The sequence below is a fragment of the Gymnogyps californianus genome, chromosome 2 (genome assembly GCF_018139145.2).
Source record: "Gymnogyps californianus isolate 813 chromosome 2, ASM1813914v2, whole genome shotgun sequence".
Classification (NCBI taxonomy): domain Eukaryota; kingdom Metazoa; phylum Chordata; class Aves; order Accipitriformes; family Cathartidae; genus Gymnogyps; species Gymnogyps californianus.
In genome coordinates, this window is record NC_059472.1 from 15,720,347 (window position 1) to 15,744,142 (window position 23,796).

The window sequence follows — 23,796 nt, forward strand, 5'->3', positions numbered from 1 at the left end:
GCTGGTTTAAAATGGATTTCTGAATTAAAAATGCTTTTAGAAGACTCAAGTGTTTTAATATTTCTGAAAGATAGTATTATAATGCTTTTATCCTTTGGAATAATGTTGCATACCTTAGAAGACAATTTTGCAAGTTATCTTTATAGTTCTGCCCATATTCTTTAGGCTGTTCTTGAGGCTCGGGTGCGTTTATTTAAAAACAGTACAAGTTTCCATCATCTTGAGTTGTGTAGGGAATTGTGTGGTCAGTGAGATTTATTTAGTTTGTCCAGAGGCTTATCTGAGTGTTTGCTCATGTGTTAATAAAATGATATGATAGCTTGATTGGTTTGATTGCCTCCTCATTCAGTGGTTATGTGCTTGGACCAGAGCCCCAGGCTTGCTGTCAGAAAACACTGGGCGAGTGCCAGCACATGTGCAGGAAGTGGTGTGCTTCCATTTGCTGCTCTCCCGTTGTCCCGTCACGCACATCCCCATGCTCCCCATTCCCTTGTTTTACTCCTTTTCTCTGAAAACTTGTCCTCATCCTCCTTTATTCCCACCAGCAACAGAGCTACCCCTTCCTACCTTGCCCTGCTTTGGTAGGAGGTATGTCCTTGTGCTGGCCCACGTCTTGGAGCCATCTCTGTAAAGCAACAAGGCAGTGATGGGCAGTTACTGCCTGCATTGGTGTGGTGTCCCACGCTCCAGGACAGCTACCTCTGCCCGTACTGCCAAGCCTCTAGTCATCAACTCTGGTGGAGACTATGCATGGGCAACTGCTGTCTAAACTGGTAATAAATAACAGTCTGGAGATACATGCTTACATCTTGGGTAAATATCTCCAGACAGAAGCGCTCCAACCATGTTGTTTTATTTTTATTATTTTCCTGTTACTTTTCACTGTTCACTTACTGATTGTGATACCTCCTCTGGGTGTCCCATACTTTTTCTGTAGAGCACAATTAGTATCACACAGTGCTGTAGTAAAACTAACATTGAATTGTGATCAGGGTTAAAAATGAATGAGTTCACGGAGCATACACAATGAATAGTTACTTTAGAGTTTTCCATCTTTTGTTTCTCCCCTTCTTTCTCACAAAATGAAGGACTTTTTGCTTTAGAAAGCATTAAGACACTAGCAAAGCCTCAGTTGCTGTAATGAGCATCTACTCACGGAAAACGGTTGGGCTTGCTCTTACTAGAGCAGTAACATTGGTGGTATAGATTGCTACAGATTTGCTTTCATTTTATCCCATAGTCTATAAAGAAAATGCAGATTTGTAAAGTGTGCTTTTCAGATGGTGTGCAATTTTTCCACCACAGTTGCTAACTTATTAAAATATAACAATTCCTTAAGAAAAAATTAATCCACTTTGGACAAATATGTTCTGCCCTTTTTTTCATCCTTGAATTTAGCAATTAAAATGGAGTTGAATTAAGTCTTTTGACTCACTTTTGTTTTTGTGGTCTTATGATTGACTATGACTCTTGGACTTTTGCCTATTTTCAGGTGATTTTTTTTTTTTCCCATCCAGCTACTCACAGGCCCTGGTCTGCTTAGCTTCCAAGTTTAGAGGAGATCAGGTGCTTTCAGCCCAGTATAGCAAAAGTGCATAAAATAGAGTACTGTTTTGTAACCCTGACTTGATATTTCAGAGGAGGAAATGAATATTATTGAGGAAGGCAATATTTACTTTTAATTTTTTTCTCCCTGAATAGGAGATTTGTTGAGTTACTGAGCTTGTGCATTTGTCTTGGGAGAAGTGGGAGGGGGGCTGGATATAGATAAAAAACTGCAAATATGTGCATGCATATGTGTTGCACACTTAAGCTTTAGAAATATATGTCAGCAGTATCTAAAGGCTTTTTCAGATAAAACATTGCCTTTGCTGGAATTAACTGTCAATTCTTGTTCCTCTTTACCCATCCTTTTTATTTGTATTTTTTTAACCAGAATAAGTTGGTTGTGGTACTAATTATATTTGTATCTTTACAATTGGAATTGTTATCAATAGATGCAGTCATTGTGATTCAATAGTTTTTTAGACAATTAATTGAGATTGTGTGTATGGAGGGAAACAAATTAATCTGTTGTCTCCATAATTCTCTGTGCTTAATTAAATTAATCAGTTTTCCTTCTTTTCAAATGCATACACTGGTTCCTTGAACTAGCATCTGCTAACTTGTTTTACTCATTGAAGATACTGTCTGAAGCATACATGTGGTTTGGCAAAGCTTAATATGTATAGAAAAAATAGAATTTTTTGTGCTGCTAAAAAGTACCATGTAGTGTATAGCACTTGTTCAGTACGCATGCCTCCACATGGTAGCACTTCAAAAGAGACAAATTATTGCTGTAAAAATGCTATCCACGTTAGTAGTGGTGCTATAAAAGGAATATTTTAGCTGTTTTTCAACATAGTTTGACCAGAATAACCGAAATTTGCCATGTTCACGTTGCCAGTTAAATTCAGACAAGTGTTAGCGCAGAGGCTGGATGCTGTTTCTTCTGATGGACTTTTGTGTCCCTTGGAAAGTATGCCCAGTCTTGTGTAAATTTTAGTTAGTGACAACCCTAAGTTTTAGTTCATCTGTCTTGTGGATGCCCAAGATTCTGCGAGGAAACAATATTTGTCCTCAGATACTCCAGAGGGTCTTGTTGAGGAGGCTGTTGTGGGTGAGGGAGCAGTAAAGGTCTACCTTGATCTTGAAATCAGTGACCTGCCCTCATGAAGATGTGTAACTTCTGCTGTTTGGGTTCATTGTTTAAGGACAAATTTGTGAAGTGTGAGTCAAGACAAACACTTAATTGTGAAATCCAGACTGAAGGCTATGCAGATATTAGTGGTTGGTAGCATAGAGTTGGTTGTTACCTCTCTTGGTTGTGCTGCCTGTGTCCAGTGTACGCTGCAGTGAGCTGGGTGAGCAGCAATGTAAAACCAGGCATGTGATACTGGGTACGAAGTTCTTCTGCCTTGGAGGAGCTTGGCTTTTTAGGAGACGTGTTGGTTGCCGCTCTTAAAACCAGATTTCTTAAGTCATATCAACTTAAAATATGTTTTGGAAATTGAGGCCTTGAGCATCTGAGGTGCCATCAAATGTATTGCTTCTAGGCCATCTTTGATCAGGGTTTCACATGTCATAATATTTACCAGCAGTCTGAATATGGCCAGGCTGAAATACATCTCATCTGATGGTAATGATAACTACTTAAAGACTAAATTTTGGTAAAGCATACATTGATATGTGACCTCCTGAGAGCTGGATTTTAATGAATTGTTTATAAAGAAATGAAAATAATACAGTTTTAGTGATAAATAAACTTGCATCATGTGTCAGGTTGCTACAAGAACACTTGTTTCGGAAGTGTTTTAGAAATAAGCTGTTATTTCAAGAAGGATGTAAATCTGCCAGTTGTTTGTAAACTCTGGTGTCTTGGATTTGTTTGCATTTTAAAATCATCACATGGACCTTTTTTCATTTTTTCAGTGCCTCAGTTGATTCAACCTATTCTTAAATTAGGTTTTCAAATAACGAAGTTATTGACCGAGGATATTTTAAGGTATTTAGAGAACATGTCTGAGTTGTCCCAGTGTTGAACAAGTCATCACATTAGTGTTCAGTTCTTGGCCTTGTCTCCGATTTATTATATAATTTTGGGTATGTTATTTTCTTATTAGTAAGGTAGGGGGTATACCTCCTATACGTTAAAGCCCAGATAAAGTTTCTAATGCTGCCAGTACTTTTTAGAAAAGGAAAATGTGTTTACATTATTTTAGTATTTTCTTTAATCTTTTCCAACAAGTTTGTTAAAACTTAGTTTAATTCAGGAGAAAAAAATACCCACCAAACTGCTGTAATAGGGTTTACTGTTTTCAGTGAAGGGATTTTATTAGTACAAATTCACACAAGTCAGTCATACTCAAGCAAAACACCCATACTGTATAGTGTTGCACTTTTTCTGCTTTAGACAAATTATAGTTACACTTTCTAGCTGCATTAATCCCCCCCCATTTGTTTGCAAACTAATGGAAAAATTGCCCTTTTAGATGAAGGAGGGTTTTTTTTAAATAATAACAAAAGAGGGAATCTTCTGTTCAAAAGAAGTTCTCCCGAGAGAGGTGCTCAGGAGACAGAGGCTGTGCATTCTCAATGCAAGAAGTACCCTAAGAAGTGCAAACATGACTGTTAGCTTTCCTAATCATAAGGACACTCCTGAACAAATAATTTGCTTAAAAATATAGGTACACTGTTTAAATGCGGGGGAGAGGGGGAAAGCATCCTGGTCTGGCTGTGCCCCTGCTCTTTTCCTTGCTTACCTCAGTTCTGGGCACCCTCAGACTTCGCAGCACTTTTTAGTCATGCCTTTGTGGCATGGCTTGGGAAGGACTATGACTTGAAACAGTGAACTCCTTCGTTAGAAGTGCATGACTGTCCCAAGTCTTACCAGACTGGGTAGAAGGAGAGAGCTCTTGCCTAGTCTGTGCTAAACTTCTAGGTAAAAAGACGAGGTTTTGTAGATTGGGCAAAAGATGTAAAGAAACAGTGGTAATGATATCAACAAAAGCAACTTGGGGGCTGTTACCCATTTGTGCAAGTTGGCAGCTTGTTGGAGCTATCTAGCTACTAATACATGTTATAAAATATATGTTTGGTTAAAAGAGTTTCCATGTCTCCCTGGTGGGGACTACATCATGTTTTAATTTCTGCTGTTGTTTTCCCAAGGCAGAGATGTTGGCTATTGATGCTTTATTGGTTCTTTGAGATTTTTCTGCTATTTCCTTCATTATCATCTAACTGCTAACAGTCATGAGAGGAAGAATTGCTGACTTGAAATCTGGATGGTTTTCAGTAAGTCCTTTTTCTTCTGGACAATACCACTTACACTTATGTTCAGTTACATACTGCTGGTTATACCGTGTTTAAGAAAATAAGTTGTCCTGGAACTTGGTTACGAGTTACCTCTCAGATGAACGCTTTTAAGAGCATGATATACCTTTATTCAAGTTTGTAAAAGATCTGGATGTTTTCTTAGGGTATTCCCTCTCTTTAACGTTACACGTCTTAAGGGAGAAATTATCTGAATGGGTCAACCACATGATTTCATAGGAATCTATATATGAGTATCTTTTTCCCATCATTACATGACCACCTCTACTTTGACAGTGTCCTCAATTACAGGAGAATTGCCACTGCAAGGAGCAGTTTAGGTCGGCTATCCAAAAATCCACAGTTAACTTCATTCTCAAAATATGTTTTCTCTCTTTCAGTTTATCTCTTGCTTTTGAAAATCTCTTTCTAGTTTTTCCTTTTCATGACTTCATTTAGCTAGAAAGGATCTAGGCATAATTTCACGTCTTAGCATGTTGTAGCACATCATGTCAAAAGGCAGTCTTACTTGCTTTCCACACAGATATATCTTTGGAAAGCTTCTTTTAACCAAAATAGTTTATTCTAGCTACATTTAATAAATGGATCATATGCTTTTTCAATTCAAAATTGTGGTCACAGCAGGAGTCTTTTAGTTTGTTCCGGGGGAGGTCTGTGTTCTTTATGTTTTAATTGTAAAATTTAGAAAGTTAACGTCTTCCTCCCAAAAAAACCCAACAAAATGTATGAGTTTAAGGACTGAGCTTCTTTGACAAGTTGGATCTTGGCTTTGCTTTTGTGAGAAACGTTGAGATGCTACCTGCTAAAACATCGGGGCTGCTGTGTAAGGAGTATGCTTGAAACTGGCCAGTATTTCTGGAATTGTGCAATGAAAGCAGGATTGAAATTTATTTTGATCTGGCAAGGGGAAAGATTTTCAAACTGACTTTGAAATAGTTATTTGATCAGTTCTACTTAGCTGTCTGTCCTGGAGCATGTAGTGGCATCTTTAGATTTGCCTTGGTTTAGACACAGCCAAATGGTGCAGGCCCTTTCTTTTCTTGCAGTGTATTATAGGATTTCAGACTGTAGCCTGGATGGTTTTGCTGTATTAGTTTTGGGATGCTCTATTATCATGGTGTTCTGGCTGAAACACAACTTGCAGGTCATTTATACTAAGATGATATGAAATAAAATGCAAGCACCAACATATGCTGATGGAAGAAGTCTGCAAGGGCTTATATAAGTGTATGTAGATTACTTTAAAAATACAGTTAGTAAGATGTGGCAGTTTAATGAAAAGGGCCAGCAGACTGTAGAATGTAGTTTGTGCTATAAGGGTGATAAGTTGGAAAAATATTTGTCCAATCTTGAAAAATGTCTCCTCATATCTTTAAATAATACAGTTGATTTTTTTTTTTCTCTTGAAAGGGTATGAAGTGGGGTCTGAAAACGTAGCACGTTCTGTTCTGTAATTAATTTATGTTGCTTTATTTTATAATGGATATCATATTTTCATCTGCGGAAGGAGAAGCCTTGAAAAAAATTAACAAAAATAAGTGCGTAGGAGGAGGTTGGTTTTTATCTTTGTAAATTTTGCAGCTGCAGACAAAACTTAAGTATTGTGTAGTATTGTTGCATTTGATTTCCTATCAGTTGGCTGTGAGCGTTGGTTCATCTGATAATCACACTGAAATCTCTGTTTCCTTAAATTTAACCAGCAGGCACAGTGTCTGTCTATTTAAAAGGTCTGATAAGTGATAAGGTGTGTTGATCTGCTCGATGGGATTATGTTAAACATTCCTGAATACAATTCTGTTCCATCAAGGCAATCTGCTTGAATGAGGCATTTAGTAGAAACAGAATTTATTTGTTGGTACAATGGAACATTACAGCTGTTGGTGTAAAAAACCTGACAAAAAAAATGTTCTTTACTGTCTAAGGTAACTTACTGTATATAAATATGGGTGTGTTATGTATAATATATGCATACATATGCATTTATATATATACCTAAAAAGAAGAAACAGTGTTGAAAATCTGAAGATAAATGCAGTCAAAACTATCTGACAGCTATAGCTGGTCCCCCAAACTCTAATACTGAAAATGTAGTTTTACGCTGTGAAAAAGGCATAAATAGGTTATCTTTTATTTCATATACTTGTTAAATAATTTTCCTTTTGATTCCAAAAGTTACCTAATTCCTGACAGTATTTTCACTTAAATCACAATATTTCTTTGTTACGAAATGGTAAAATGTTACTGCTTAGTGAAACCCAGTATCAGAAATTTTTTATGAATGAGCAAGGTAATACACGCTGTTCAATGACATGTAACAGTTTGTTGATCACTTTAGCAATTAACTGCAGCTGAAAAAAGTCTGCTTACTCAGGCTGGTCTTACTCTCATTCTCTGAGAAAGCTCTGGATTTTAATGAAGACAGTCCAGCAGTGAATAAACAGACTTCTACAGAGTTGCAAAAATGAAAATAAAATAAAATACAATTTACTCATTTAATACCAAGCTCTCCCTTGAAATAGTACAGATTGTGTAAGTTTACTTTTTAAATGTACTTTTTATTTAGTTCAATACCAGATGGAAATGATGCGAAGCCTTCGCCACGTAAACATTGATCATCTTCACGTTGGCTGGTACCAGTCCACATACTATGGCTCTTTTGTCACTCGTGCCCTCCTGGACTCCCAGTTCAGTTACCAGCACGCAATTGAGGAGTCTGTAGTTCTCATTTACGGTTAGTATGAGGTTTCCTTTATTATTCTTTTCCCCTGTTAATATTATTACTACTATTTTTGTATTCTGTCTTTTGCCTGTAAGAGTAGCCTGGCAGGCCTTTTCGAGTAAATACCAACCCTGTGTCTACGGCAGCCTCAGCAGCAGCTAAGTCTAGACAGGGTTTCCTTCTTTCTGTTTATTTTTCTTGCTATCAGAGCCCTGATGTGTACGTTTTGGAATGCTGGAGTAGCTGCTTCATTTTTATTCCTTCATCTCCCCTCCCTCGTCGAAGGGGCTGGTGGAACCCGACCAGATGTCTAACAAACCCGGCTTGCTAGCGTGTCTGGCTCTGTACGTGACTGACCAATCATCGCACGAATTGCCAAGTTTTTTTTATACCTCTGACAGAAGCATACAAAACCTGGACTGTTTCTTAGCACAAAGATTTTTTTCTTTTCTGCCTATTTAATGGTGTTTCCTCAAGCTCTCCAGACCAGATGTTCTGTGCTGTATCAGAACCGTAGGCAATTTAACAGCTTTATAGCCTCCCCCTCCCCAAACACTCACAGTTCGCCATATCTGGCAGACTTGCATATAGTTTCCAGCTGAGAAGTAAATGTAATGTCCTGAGTATCTGTCAGAAAAAATACTAATGAATACGATCAATCTTATGAGCTGCCCCAAAATTGTTTCAGTATGTTAACAATTGGATTACAGTAAAGAACAAGTTGTTAAAGTATACTTATATTGGCTGGAAACATTGCATCATCAGACCTTGATGAATTTTCCACTTGTTTCAGTCTATTTTGGTTTTCATTTTATCACCGATTGCTAAAAGTTTTACTGTGTTAAGTTTCAGACAACATGAATGTTAACACAGCTTTTATTCTCATGTTGGCATGCTTCAGCCGTTATCATGCTGCAAGTGTTAAGCTTCTTTGTCCTAGGAATGTAACAGTTTGTTTAGAAAATTTCCCCCTAAATTCAGTAGAGTATGTCAAGGCAAAACTAATCTTTTTATATACCAGTTACGTTGTTATGCACGAAGCAGCAGGGCAACTTGATCTGAATTAGCTTATTGCTACTCTAAAATTACTTTTTTTTTTTTTTTTATAAAATGTAGTTTAATGAATATTTTAATTTACTGCATAATGAGTGGAGGGAAAAATCTTTATTTAAATGAGGTAGCTCTTACATAAGTTCTGTGGATAGTTCATATGAACGAAGAGAAAATGTGAATTAGACCTTTAGTGGGGAAATAATGTTGTGGGTAGAATGGGTCAGGACCCCTCCATGTTCTCCAAGTTTATTAATTAGCTTCACTGTATATAGTTGGATGTATTTTACGTTTCAGTACAATAGGTTTACTTCCGCTGTAGTATCTTTTCTGTGTTGGTTGCCTTAATTTTTTTTTAATAGGACTACTTAGTTATTTTCCTCCTGTTTATGTCATTCAGACATTTAAAAAAAAAAAAAGGCAATCTGGGGTTAGTAATAATATGCTTCCTCCATTTTTAATTATAGATCCCATTAAGACTGCCCAGGGGTCTTTGTCACTAAAGGCATATAGGCTGACTCCCAAACTGATGGAAGTTTGCAAAGAAAAAGACTTCTCTCCAGAAGCGTAAGTAACTTAAAAGAATGTTTTGTCATAGGTTTTGCTGGATTATTTGGGAGGCAGAAGGGTACACGGGATGATGAAATACTGCATTTTAAAATCTCATGTAATAGTGTGTGCTGGAGAAACTGGATATACGCGGGTAGCGATAGATGTGCACTGATACAGTGAGCTGAGAAGGCATGAAGGTGTGTCTTTGGGCGTCTAAATAAGGGCTGAAGTGGTGGAACTTGAACTGATTTTGAAGATGGTCAGCGGGCTGGCTGTAAGGACCATGGTGAAGATAGCTGTATCTGGGAACATAGTCAAAAATATAAAAAAAGAAATGGAGAAGGGGAAATAGCTGGTCTGTCTTTAAGCTCTTTTTTTCCAGAAGGAAAATTGAACAGGTATTCTGGAATATCTGTTCCTCTGTATTTATTCCAAATTAACTCCCCCGTGTGGACACAGTCTTCTGGAGTAAAGTAGGATAATTATTCTGTTTCAAAAGATTAGCCGCTTGTAATAGATGTAGGCCTTAGCTGTCATCTTTTTCCTCAAACAGCTTGGTGTTCAACGGCAAAAGCACAAGCGCTTGTTAAACTTTCTTCGTTGAGGAAAAACGGAATCATTTCATTGCGTGGTGTCTAAACATAACATTTCCATGATGAACAAACAAATCTGTTCTTAGTCAAAAAAAAAAAAAAAAAAGAAAAAGAAAAAAAAAAGGGGGGGGGGAGGCAAAAAGCAAAAGTTTTTATTCCAAAATCCAATATGCATACAAAGAAGTTAAAAGATATATTTTCTTAGAAACTTATAGATCATGCTTTTATTTCCAGATTTTGTGAAAGGTATTACTGTCTACTTTATTATAAAGCAATAACAATAGTTTTTACATGTATATTGTAAAAAAAAAAATATACACTGGAAATTTATATTTCATATCCACCATCGAATTTAATTATTCCAAAACACACACTATTTTGTCAATCTGATTTTTGGTCAGTAAAAATTTTAATTATTCAGCTATTGAGGAAATTGTTTTTCATTGTAGTAGTTATGATTTTAAAGGTATTTTGGTGTCATGTGGACACTAACTGTTCACTTCTATTTAAGAAACCCTGATGGCAGGGAAATTAGTAAAATATTTTGGAAGGGGCAGAGTTAATCCTGTCTGTACAGTCTTTTGCTGGAGGCTTTTTCATGTAAGTAATGTATTAGCAAGCAAAGCAGCTGCTTGACTTCTGAGACTTTTTCCTAGAGCAGCTTTTCCTAGTCTTTGTAAACGTGAGGTTTTGCCATGCAAATGCTCTCTTACCAAAACCTGACTCTTGTTTGTTTGTGGAACTATGAAAATCAAGAGTTTTTACAAAATTGCCAATTGTTGGAGCAACAATTCAACAAAAAGAACAAGAGAGTTACTGGTTATATTAATAAATATTTTTTAACTTTTTTCACAGCTTGAAAAAAGCAAATATTGCTTATGAAAACATGTTTGAAGAAGTGCCCATTGTAATTAAGAATTCATACCTGATCAATGTGATGTTGTGGGAACTGGAAAAGAAATCCGCAGTAGCCGATAGACATGAATTGCTCAGTCTGGCTAGCAGGTAAGTACTTGTTACAATAATGGATGTATTTTTATGCGCTTTCCCAAACCACAGTTTAACACCTTGGGTGAAATCCCAGTCTCATTACAGTCCATGGAAGCTTTGCCTTGACTTTTAATGGGGCTAAGACTTTACCCTTCATGTTCTTTTGCTGAAGGAAAAACTACATGGCAAAACTATAGCATGAGATTCCAGGACTAAATTCAGTCTGTAATCCGCATATACCGGTACTGTTTGAAGTGTATAATCTTTTCAGTAGTGTATATTTCTTCAAGAAAATACTGGCATTCAGAAAATTCAAGCAAATAGATCTGGAAATAAAAATTGATTTTGTTAAATATTCCGTAAGTAATTCTATAAATTATTTTAATAAAAAATAAATTGCATTTGTTCTACTTTGGTAGCAGGATGCATTTGAAAATAAAATAATAAAGCCTCTATCTGAGAAACTGGCAAAAATGGTCAGACTGATTGTCATGACAGCCAGCATTCATGATGTCAGAAATTGTTTAAGAGTTTCTAGAATGATCTTCTCATAACTTTGTCTGAGAATAACTTTTTGTTCTTGTAGCACTTTGCCCTGAAAATACATTTATGATAACAAAGTAGGCATGACCTCTTGCACTATGATCAGAAATGTGGTGGTGCTTAAATCTTACACAACAGAGTACAGTTAACTGGATTATTATTGGGCTGACTAAAATAACCAGATAGACAAAATGATGCAGTATCTTGTTGCATGCAGAAACTGGGATGTATTCACTAATAGGTTTTTGGGGTGTAACACCTTCTTTTTATGTCAAGGTATTGTCTGCCAAGATTCTGATCCCCTCTGACTCTGACAACCAAGTTAGCCGAATACTAGTGGCCTCTTTTCTTTTTCCATTTTTCTACACGCATGTGTGCGTGCCCACCCCCCCCCCCCCCTCCCACCCCCCCCCGCAATGTAAGGCTGTTGTTAATGGATCCATATTGCTAGTGGTCCATATGTTGCCTGAGTTAGCAGAAATTTTCCACTCTGTTTTCTTTACTTGAGCTTATGTAGATGTATTGAGGGATCTGATAGCTTTTAGAGAAATCGGTCAAGAGAGAACAGGTATAGGGTTGAACTCTACCAGGGAATTTACAGATGTCGCAAGAGATACTTAGTAATTTTGTCCAGTAAAGTTGTGACTTTGCACCTTGGAATTAACAAAGTGAAGAATTTTTGCCGAGATGTTCAGTCTGCTTGACTTTGCAGGCTTTCTGTCAGGCTCTTTTCTTGGTCAAAGATCACAAAGCTTTTACCATCTGAGGAGGGGGTAGGCACTGGATGTAGGAGAGGACAGTGATTACTCGTGAGCTCTACCACTTTCCTGTGGAAAGGAGGACTGTGCTGAGGATACAGCAGGTTTCCAGGTGACCTGACAGCATCGCCATTGATTGTTTCTATGGGTTTGCTCCTGTAAAAAGCATTGGGATTACCCAGCACCCTGGGTCCTAGCACAGGCTGCTGCTAGTCATGCGATACAATTCTGGAAATGGAAATTAATTTGAACAGATCACAAACCACAGTTGAAGTCAGCTTTACATCTTACGTAGTAACTGCTCCGTACCACTGCCCTGACTCAAGATTAAAGATAAGAACTGTACAAATTAATTTCCTTTCTGGAATGACGGTGTTAGTAGCCTGGTGCGAGACAGGCTTTTGTGTTGGTCCTCATATCAGTAAACAGGATGAGAAGTGAACAAGAAAAACACGAGCCCGAAAGAAAAAGGAGACTTCATAATTTGTGTTTAGGAATCCTTCACAACAGGGAAAAAAAGGGATAACTTTTTTTCTTAGTGAATCAAGGTTTCTTTTCAATGGATGTTTTCTTGGAGCAGTGCAGCACTGTTCTTGACAGTGACACAGGTGGAACTGGATTCTTGATAAACCTAGTTAAAAGTGCCTTTTCAATTAAATGTGTTTCTTTGAACTTACCCAGTTACTGTCCTATATACTGGCAGCAATTTCTTGAGCTTATTGAAGTCTAGAATTTCCCACTAATGGGGAACTAATTCAACAGATTCATCAGTTTTCAGAGGTATTTCTGAATTATGTCTCCTGAACTGACTTTCCTGGCAGCATTCTTCTGGCTCACCTGGTCTATTTGAGGAACCTAAGGTGCTTAGTTTGGTTTGAAAGAGAGAAAGCTTTGGAAATTACCCCAATGGGTTTATTTGGAGGTTTTTGTATGTGTCTTTTTTTTAATATTTGATAGCTGCTTTTAGTTACCAGGCAGGTTACATTCAGTGAAATCTTACATTGGTATAACTCAGCAGCTGGCAAATTAAGACATTTTAATGCTCGTTTGTTCAAGGTAGGGTGACTTATACTGCCTGCTGAAATATTTAACTAGTTTTTACTTGAATTCAACTACGAAGATTTCTCTGTCAAAGAATATATTGCCTGAAGTAGGGGAGTTCAAACCCCCACTGTTCTGGAGTTTTATTTTCACTTTGCATTTCCTTATTTTTGTCTTTGAATAGTTGTGGCTAAAACATTTCAGATATCAACTGTAAGGCTACTCTTTTTTTTGTTTTGTTTTTTTTAGGGTTTGGGGTTGGTTGGGTTTTTGGGGGGGTTTTTTGGTCCCTTGGATGCATCCCTGAACCTTTTTTAATCTTCTGAAGCAATGGTTTTGGCAATGAAATTATTTACCCATAGTTCTTCTCCTCTGGAGAGTTTGTTTCATCAAGATTCTCACGTGTTCAGCCACCCACCTTGTCTGAGTTTGAAGCTGTACCTATTTGAGGTACTTTGTCTGCACCTTAATATCTTTCTCCTTTTGAAGTACTTTTGTGATAATTGTATAGAGTAGTTTACTTTTTTGGGCATAAATTTGTGTTTCTCTTGTGAAATCTGAATTGACTGGAATATTCTAGGGAAAAAAGTTGAAGGCAGAATAGCACAAGGCTAGCAAGTAATAGCAAGTAAAGGCCTTTTGCTGAAACTGTTATCCTCCTGCTACCCTTAAGGACCAAAATGTCTTGAAGACCTTGGAGTACTGCCAGTCTTTTGATAGAGACTCAAGAATTAAAATCCTGTCAGATAATGTTCCAGATCTTCAGAGAAATAATTACAACCAACTTTCCCATTCTCATCCATCTCTTCCCTATTCTATTGATGATCTAGTTTAAATTAAAAAAAGCTTTTTTGTGGTCTAGCTTCATAATAGGGTTGTTCTATAATATCTCAATTTGTCTCAAGCAATTTTTCTAATAGTGTGCGTCAGTAGAAGCAAACATGTGCTGAACACTTACTGCAGTAACATCTACTTGGCAGATATATTTTTCAAACATCAGATGCAGTATTTTTGCAAAAGTGACATAAGGAGGGTTACTTCGGCTTTTGAAAACAATATTAACCTTTATACATTTTACTGCTTATTCAGAAATCTCAATGTGCTTAACGGATTATTAAGATAATTATGAAAATCTCTAATTTGCAGTTGGGGGAAGCTGACACAGAGAGGGTAAATGTGTTGCCCAAAGGCATACATCAAAGTCGGAGTAGAAAAGGGAATGGAGCTCAAGACTCCTGACTTGCATATCTCATTCGAACAAAATCCTCTTAAAAAGAGCACAGGTTGAACTTGGGCTGAAATGCTGAGATGTAAACAAGTTCTGCTAAGCAGTGGGAACGTTCCTTAGAAATATTTAATCAAAAAGATGTGCTTTGCCCAGCAGTACGTCTCTAATCCACCTAAAGCTGTTCCCACCAGGAGGAGAAACGCTGCGCAGGGTGGCACCTTTCCTGAAAAACAGTGACTCTGAGAGGGGCCTCAGTAGAGCTGATGGAAAGTGGAAAAACCGAGCAGCAGATAGAGCATTTTCTTGCACTTCCTCTTGCTGCTCCCTGTTCTCATCTTCCTTAGCCAGGGTGCAAGCAAAATAAAATGAAATAAATGAGGGGGTCCGTTTATGGCAATTGTAGGCAAGTTTAGGGGACCATCTTTTTTGGACACCTCCAGCTTCAGAATTGTTATACCCAAAAATTAGGTGCCCGAGTACAGCACAGTCATTCAGGTCTCGGAGGCTGGGCACCTCTGCTCCCTCCGGGGACAGTGCAGGTAGGTGGGCTTCTCCAAAAGTGCAAGCTGAGGCCCACGAGCTGTGTGTAGAGACAGTTAAAACTAATGAGCAGGACATGGGAAGCTGAGAATGATGTGAATGGCTGCCTCTCTTTGAAGCTTTGGTGTCTGACTCGAGGCTGCGTTTTGGGTGTTTCAGACCTTTAGCGAGTGTGTGTCTGGAGTCCTTTCCTGATTAAAGATGCTGAAGTAAATGTGGGCTTCATGTGTAGTTCCCCATTATGAATCCTATAGAAGCGGAGCCAGTTTGAGGTTCCAGCCCCAGCTGCTTGCATCATTCCTCCCCACTACCCTCATTTCATCTCTACACCCCTCCCACCCTCAAAGATTTTTATTCCCTCATCTGTTTCAGAATATGGCTGTACAAATAGCTTGTGGAATAGTCTGGTGGAAAAAGTCAGGCTCCCACTCTTCCCTTCCAGCCTTTCCCTCAACCTCCCTAAAAAAAAAAAAAAAAGAAACCCCAACAGAGCGTGTTTTTGCATTTGCAGTAGACTATTTCACTGAAAGAGTTTGAAGTGTGCCCACGCAAACAGCTGAATCCATACAGCTGAGAGTGCTATAATCCTTCGGCAAAGAGGGAGGGAGAGGCAGGAAGGTGCTGATGCTAGAACCTCTTAAACTGGCTTTGCTGGCAACAGCAAACTGGACCTTTGCTCTCCTTAAAATATATCTGCAAAGGGAGGCTCTGGTGGTACGAGCCTTCCCTCAGGAAGAGGGAGGCTTGCATTCGGATCTCTTAGCCCGATCTGTATCCTAACAGAATGCTCTCGTGTAGTGAGTGATCTGTGAGTTTAGTTAATGTATAGTTGTTGCTTTCCTCTACTATGGATGCTAGACCATAACACCGCCAAATGCAAGGCTCACCAGCAGGAAGAACAAGGCAGAAAGGACCTTGACTGTTATCTGTAGATTAGGCTACTCACAGGTTTCTACTTCTAACCCTCAGAATTATTTGACCTTTGTATTTGATAGTTGTTAAACAAGGAACCAGAAGTAATCCATGTGTCAAGGACTTGATTTCGTATCTGCCCTTTTGAGTGAAGGATTATACCCCATCAAGTATAAGGCTGTTAAAGCAAAAATGCACAGCACAAGAAATTGCTTTGCAGGCTATACTTTCTAGTCTGTTTTTTTTCTAACCAGACTTTGACAGTTTCCCTTTGACAGTTTGTATGTGTTTATTCTTTTTTGGCATTTTTGATTATGTCATCCAAGCTACACAGATAAGTCTCAAATGATAAATTTCTGGAAGTTTTACAGGTCACTCACTACGGGTGAGTGATCCTAATAACAATTCTGGTGAAGGAGTGCACTCACATTAGATTTATTTCTTCGTTAGATGTGTAAGAATCCACATGACAGATATTTTTTGACTGTCCTAACTGCAGGAGAAGCTCCATTCTGTTTTTTCCCCTTTTATTATCTATATTTCTCCCCAAAAAAGAACACAGTCCCCATGTGTGGACTTTCTGATGCTTAGTATGATAGCAATTCTGCAGCTGATATTTTTCTCCCACGAAGATTTACTGATACCTGAGGTGTGGTGGTCTCCTGGTGCTATCTTTAAGGTGGAGCCATGTCTTTTAGTTCAATTCAGGAGTGTGCTCAGATCATCACCCCTGGGTGAGCTCAGACCTGACTTATTTCAGATGAAACTAAACTGAAGATAGGCTTTAGGAGGATAGCTACTGTGCTTCAGCCACTAATGGGCTTTCAGATCGCTGGACTACGTCGGAACTAGTGGTAAGAAACCCCCCTGAAACACATGTAGCGTGGACATTGGTTTCTCAGCACCAGCTGTTTTGCTTTATAGATCCGTTCCTGTTGGTCTACACTACTCACTAAATGTAAACTCGATTTAATTGACTCTTTCGCTGAATCAGCTGATTGAAATGCATCCATTGAAAATGCAGTTTCTTTATTACCGATGCCCTCAGAACAACAACAAATGCAAGTGCTGAGTTCCACGTTGTCTACATTTGACTGTCACAGAGCCTTGTAGGAAAGTGAGTCTTGATGGGGATGTGAGCAGAATTTACTGGCACTCTCCCCACCCCCCACCCCCCCACATTTTTTTCTTTTTGTAAAATTTTTTTTTATTTTTAATTTTTTTTAGTTGCATTGACACGTAGGGGACATTTAGGTACCTAGCAGTGTGATCTTTGAGATCTGTTGTAGGGGAGTACACAAGGTAAGGAGGTGCCTAAAAGAGCCTTTGGGCTAAGTAAGTGTATGATGAGTCTTATGGGCTGGAGCAATGCAATTTGACTTCCTAAATCTCACCAGAATAAACTTCAGCTGAATAAAGCTTGCTTAAACATTGTATATATACATTTTTACAAATTACTACCTATTGGTCTTTCTATTTTTTTAAGAGATGGAGCAAAAAAGAGTATCAACCACATGAGAACTGAGGAAAAAGCTGGTCCTGTATTTACAGCATACTTATCACTTCATGTCTCAGTTCACATCTGTTTAAGTTATCTGTTTTTAGCTTTTTGTTTCCCTGGCAATGAGAGCAAACACTATATTACTGCAACTTCTAACAATAACTCTCTGTTTCTGTATTCTGCTGTACTAAGCTGGTCCCAAAGAGATTCGCATAAAATCATTCTTTGTAACCAGCTATATTTCATATGGACACTATCTGTAAAATAATTATGTATTCCTGATGTCCACATACCCTACAAGGCTATTAGTGTGAACCTACATAGGCATTTCTGATAATATCCAGTTCTAACACTAACTCTGTATAACATAAACTCTATAAAAAACTGAAAATATGCACACCCCTAGCCATGGCAATATTCCACAGTTCTAAATATCATGTGCTTGAAATGTTCAACCAAAAAAAACCCAAGAAGTTTAAAAATAATTATTGTAGTGGCGCCTTTCTTGCTGCTGTGTAGCTGAAGTCCTCCTCACCATCTGCCCCTGTACGCAACTGAGATTTAAAACTCTGGCTTGTAAATAAATTGTGGTCTGAAGTTACTGATACAGCCTTTTGTTCAGTGAGCAGGCAGCTCAGCTAGTGCAATAGCTGTCCTAGTGCTTGGAGATAAGGGTGCCTTTAGCCATGTTGTCAGCAGGTATCCTCTAGTGCCTTAGTACATTACCAACTGTCTCCAGCTATGAGTTCTATGGATTTGGGGAGTAAATTACACTTAAAAAGGGATGTGCACAGTATTACATATGTGTTTCCCTTTTCACTTTCTGCCTGTCTCTTCCAGTTAGAGTTTCCCCAGTCCATAGGCTGTAGGATGGTGGGAATGCTTTGTGAAAGGCAGAAAGAGTCTCATATAAACTGGAGAAGCAGTTGACTGAAGGATAGGATTCTGACATAGAAGTGCACCAAACTTTTTATTTGAAAGAAACTCTCATGAATAGTAGTGGATTTCAGTTGAGAAGGAGAAGGATGGAGTTTAGCTTTTTGAGTTGTTGTTCTTCAGCCAAGTAGGACTGGGTAAGGCTTAGATCAGAGCCAACAAACTAGCTTCTGATCAAAGGGATCAATAGAGACCAGTAAGTATCCTCCTTTTACTGCACTACCCGGTAAACACAATTTAGGATAAATACTGTCTCCATGGGCACCAACCTAAAAACTTCCAAAACTTTAACTTGGAAGCTATACCTTAAGTTGAACATTCCTGAAAAATACTGAATCCACTGCTAAAAATGGTTACAATAAAAGTTGTTTAACAGACTGCATTTGTCTGGCCAAGGCAGTAGATCGCATAACTGGAACTGGACGCGCCCCGCCTAGCTGCTTCCATGTTGCCTATGGTATGGAATGTGGAGCTGGCTGGACTGGACGCTACACTCCCTCTCAACAGCTAAGATCAAGCGATGTCTGCTGAACTTCCAGGCGTGGTTTGATAGACTAGTTAATGAGAGGGAGTTCTGAAGAATATTTAACTATCCTTCTGCAGGGATAGTTAAATATTCGTGAAAAAGCTAGCAGTAACTTGAAACCAAACTCTTTGAACACATCTCCTGGAACATTGTTGGGGGTTACATGTCACAAAAGCATCAGACTTACTTTTAAACGTTTGACCTGCATCTCTAATATCAGTAAATTCCCAAAAAGCATTGTTTTTTCATAACTATGGGGTTCCCTGCAAAGACCAAAACACTTGAACATGGTATTTGCAAGGTGGCAAAGATGCTAGAAGAGGAGATGCAATGTAAAGTATCATCAAATAAATATATGAACAAAGATAACCAGGAACTTAAAAATTTGCAAACTATGCCATTTGGGCAGAAATGCTGGTCAAGTGACTTGAAATTAATTTTAAATTTTAAATATCTTTTTAATAAATCCAATCTTTAATGAATGTTTCTTGTCTTTCAGTAATCACCTAGGGAAGAGTCTGCAGCTGCTCATGGACAGAGTGGATGAGATGAGCCAAGACATTGTTAAATACAATACCTACCTGAGGAATGTAAGCAAACAGCAGCAGCAGAAACACCAGGTTGGTAACATGGAAAACCTGAATGAGAGGATTTTTTTTCCACAAAATATGGTTTGGGTGGTGTTATCTAAGACAGATACATTTGGATCTAAGCAAGATAAAATTCTTACACAAACATATCCATTAAGTAGATTTATAAAATGTGCTAGTCAGTGGGGAATTATCAAATGGATTCACTTCTGCTGACATGTAGTGTGTATTGGTCTTTCTTTGCTACTTTACGTGTTTGTTAGTGATTTATGATAAACCAAAATCATTGATAAATGTGCTGTGGACACAGGGATTAGAGGTTTAGTAAATGAAATGAAAGAGCTGATACTGCAAGTGAATTGTTCCAAAACAAACCGTGTTTTAATACTATCACATGTAGTCATGCATCTAGAAATAAAGAAACATAGTCTACATTTAAAAGACAGCGGACTATTCTCTGGTCGGAAATGACATTGTAGTCATGTTTTGTATCAGTAGATAGTGATACCCATCAGATGATGCTGACTTTTAATTCCTGATGCCAAAGGGCTTCTTTAAAATCCAAAATAGTCTGATGAGAGAATACTGAGTATAGGGACTGGCTCTAGGTGGCCCTGCTTGAGCAGAGGGATTGGACAAGGTGGCCTCCAGAGGTCCCTTCCAACCTCAACCGTTCTGTGATTTGGAGATGGTATTACTTTATTTGCTGTTGCTGCATTTGATAAAGCAATACTGTGTCTAATTATAGAAGAATGCTGGTAAATTGGAAAAAAGCACTATGAGAATGATTTAAAAGCCTGGAAAGCAGATCTAAGTGAACGCAATTCACTTTATGTGATAAATTAAGTTAACGAGTGACTTGCTTACTCAAGAAGTACCTGCATGAAAAATAAATCTGAACTCTTTAATTTAGCAGACAGAGATATGACAAGATTCAATATCGGCCAACTGAAAATGGGCCAGGCCACTTTAAAGATAAAATATTGCAGATATTGCTACACAAAGTAGCTAATTATTAAAAAGAGCACCGGCGGTTCATGTGAAATGCTTCATCACTGACTATTTTAAAATCAAAATTGGCTTTTTTCACTTAAGTAAAGTGTAGCTTGAACAGGGAGTACTTTAGGGAAGCAGCACATGATCGGTGGTCTCTCCTGGCTTTGTAATTCCTGAGGACATAGAAGCTTCATGCGTGTTATCTTCAGAAAATTTATTTTCCTTTGCTGCCTAATTTGAATAGAAAGATGGCATCCACTTCAAAGGTTTTTGTTAATAACAAGAGGATCTATTTATTTTGAAAAGCAGAGCAAAGTAGGTTCCATAGTGTCTCACTTCATTTCTTTACTAACTATAGCTGCTTTAGTAGTGGCTCATTGCAGCATAGTTAGTGGTCTTAACTTCATTTTTAAAATGGAGCAATTGTGATTAAGAGCAAGCTGTTTCAATAGAGAATAATAGGCAGACTGCTGAGAAGTGAATGGGGTAATGCAAAGAAAGAAGAAACTACATGCAATTCACATACAAATATGGGCATTTAAGATTTTATTTTTAACATTGTCCAAAACCATGTATTTGTCACTACTACTGGAAAAAAAATTACTTCATTTGAGTATGCCACCAAGTATGAACTGTTTTCAGACTCTTATGCACAGATACATTTAAGTAAGAGAGAAAACACCCTGTACTCTTTGGCCTGTTTCTTTTTAAAGATTTTTTTTTGTGTGTGTGTGCGTTTAATACGAGGGCTTTGATAGACAAACCTTACAACTAATTCCTGGCTGTGATACAAAGTACGAAATCTCAACATGCATGTTTTTGACTGTATGTACTTCTGCAAGAACAAATGTTTATCCAATAGCTGAAGAAATGGTCTGCCTCAATTTTTATAAAGTTTGATTAATCTACATGGCAAAGGGAAGCACTGAAAACAAATCTGATTTTTTTTTTTTTTTTTAATAGCAGAATAATTTCTACAAACTGCTACTCTAGCATATCCTCTAGTAACCCACAGAGAAATGGCATCAAAGTGGCGGAATATCTAAATAACTGGAATGGAGAAATGAACCATTATGCTTTGTTTCAGGCACCACTTTGTTCTCAGTTTAGAGTTAATATTTTTTGGCTTAAAATACCTTGTTTAATCAAATTCTCTTCCGCTTTCACATTAATACTGTTTTGACCTTTAACTTGCATAAAATTGAGTATTTCTGGTTTGTGTAACTATTTGAAGTAATGGCTTCTCATACTTGCATATCCCAACCTTGTTTTCCTTTTTTTGCGTGGGAAAATGGAGGCCTTTATCTACCATACTGTATTCTCTCCATCAGGTACAGTATTTATCAAAAATTTTTAAAAATTAACTCCAGTACATCAGTACCACATAATTTTCCACTGCCTCACTTATTTGAGGTGCCAGCTTGGGGTGTGGGGGGGAAATGCTTGTTACCAGTGAATTGAAATAAACTGTGAATTGCACTTGCATTATTTGAAATAAACTGAATTGCATTGAATAAGTATAATTTTTAAAACATACTTGCTGGTTAGGTAAAGAGCATCTGAAAAGAAAAACTTTTTTGCTGCTTTGTTGAATACTGTTGCATTCTGTTTCTGTTGCTTTATTTTCAGTACCAGCAGAGACGTCAGCAAGAAAATATACAGCGTCAAAGCCGAGGAGAAGCCCCTCTTCCTGAGGAGGACATAAATAAGCTTTTTAAACCACCACAGCCGCCTCCAAGAATGGAGTCACTCCTTATTGCAGGTAATGTTCTAGCAGCCTCTTCAACTCATCTTTTCATATATGAATTTTAGCTTGGGAAAAAGTGCAGTTGTTACCTTAGAAAGCATCTTAGTTTTTCATTACCTTTGCCATTATGGTGTGATAGTTTGGCATTGGTAGTATTCCAAATACAGTCCTTCATTTGGTCAAAGGCAGGGGTTTCAACCTGTGATCTACTGCCCTAGTGTCTGAAGTATTAAAAAAAAAAAAAAGTAGCTAAGAAGAACAACCTTATTCCTAGTAGGCAGTCCCTGCCTCTGTTAGAAAGTGAGCTTCCACACATAGAAGAATTTTAAACCATCTAGGTAAGTAACAGAGGCATGTTATCCATGCAGATATGAACGTACGTAATTTTTTGAAAGCGAGCCGCTATGTTTAACCAGAATGGCCGCATAAAGCATTAAACTTGATGCATGGAGACTTTCTCCCTTCATTTCTTATTTTGCCATGGTACCGAGCTCCTGCTTGACCATCTGTGCCTCCTGGGTTGCTGGGAAAGGGCAGGAGCAGCAGCCAGAGCCTCTTCCTGGCTCCATTCTGAGAGGGTGAAATGGGATTTTAAAGGAGAGCTAGAGAAATGCCCCATGGAGCAGACTTTCTGCACAAATGGGTGTAGTGACTACTGCACTCAATAAGCTGCTCCCTGCACTCATACCCCAGCTCCTCCCTCAACTCCAGAAGTGAGGGGGCTGTACAGACAAGAGGCAGGAATAAGCTGTTTGGGCTGGAACTGCTGATTCAGAGCAGAGCAGTTGTCTACACCTTAAGTTACTGATAACATCCCTAGGTGTTGAACTGGCTGTTGCAGCAACTGAGATGATGTTCCTTTCAATTTCACACAGAATTGGGATAATTTCTTTGATTTCTACAGCCAGAGTTTTAAGGAAACTATCCCCATCTTCCTGCACCCCAAGGTGAATGAAAACGTAAATGGGAACAAAGCATAGGTATAGGTCCCATGCCCCCAGTTTCTTCAGTTTACTGGTATGCTGCAGTATGTAGCCACAGTTTGGTACAAAAGTCAGTGCCTGTCCTGTGCCTCCTGGAAGGGGAAAAATATCTGGGACCTCACAATGGCAATAGAGAGCAGAAAACCTAGATACCCTGCTAAGTAATTTAAATTTGGAAAATATCATGAGAAAGCAAATTGTTTAACTATAGCAGGCTTTTTGGATCAGTTAGCTATCACCTTGTTTTGTACTGAGAGAAAATTAAATCAAAGTCCTTTGACATTAAAAAACAAAGTGAATTTGAACTACCGCTCTTAAATTTTGGAGTGACCAAGAGATTAGTATTTTAATATTAATACTGTTTCACACTGCTCGTAAGTGCTGCTTTTAGAAGAAATAATGTTCTCGATTTATTATTCCTTCCAGAGTCTTTCAAAAAAACGGTTGTTTTGATAGTTTTTACCAGTTAATGAATCCTAGCAGCGTTAAAGTATTTAAACATTCAGCTTCAGCATAGCTTAAAAATGCAACAGAAGTGTGTATATGTGTACATGTGTGTTTTATGAAAGTGATAGCTTAGGATGAATCATCTCTTACAAGAGGAGGAATTGAAAACTATTATACTTAAAGGAAAAAACAGTTTTCAGCCAAAGCACTCTCTTTGTTGGTTCTTTTACCATAGTCAGGGGAAGAATTGAAAGCATCCACTTCAACTTAGA

The 23,796-nt window shown here is 38.1% G+C and overlaps 1 protein-coding gene across 1 annotated transcript in view; it reads left to right on the forward strand.

The window, feature by feature from the left end:
- The window catches only part of EIF3H (eukaryotic translation initiation factor 3 subunit H), an 89,242-nt gene that overhangs the window by 64,401 nt on the left and 1,045 nt on the right, over nt 1-23,796 (forward strand). Inside the window, exons 3-7 of the mRNA XM_050891568.1 lie at nt 7,436-7,603; nt 9,109-9,208; nt 10,642-10,791; nt 19,261-19,381; nt 21,977-22,109. Of these exons, the coding sequence (XP_050747525.1) occupies nt 7,436-7,603; nt 9,109-9,208; nt 10,642-10,791; nt 19,261-19,381; nt 21,977-22,109 (672 nt within the window). The remainder of the gene's footprint in view (nt 1-7,435; nt 7,604-9,108; nt 9,209-10,641; nt 10,792-19,260; nt 19,382-21,976; nt 22,110-23,796) is intronic.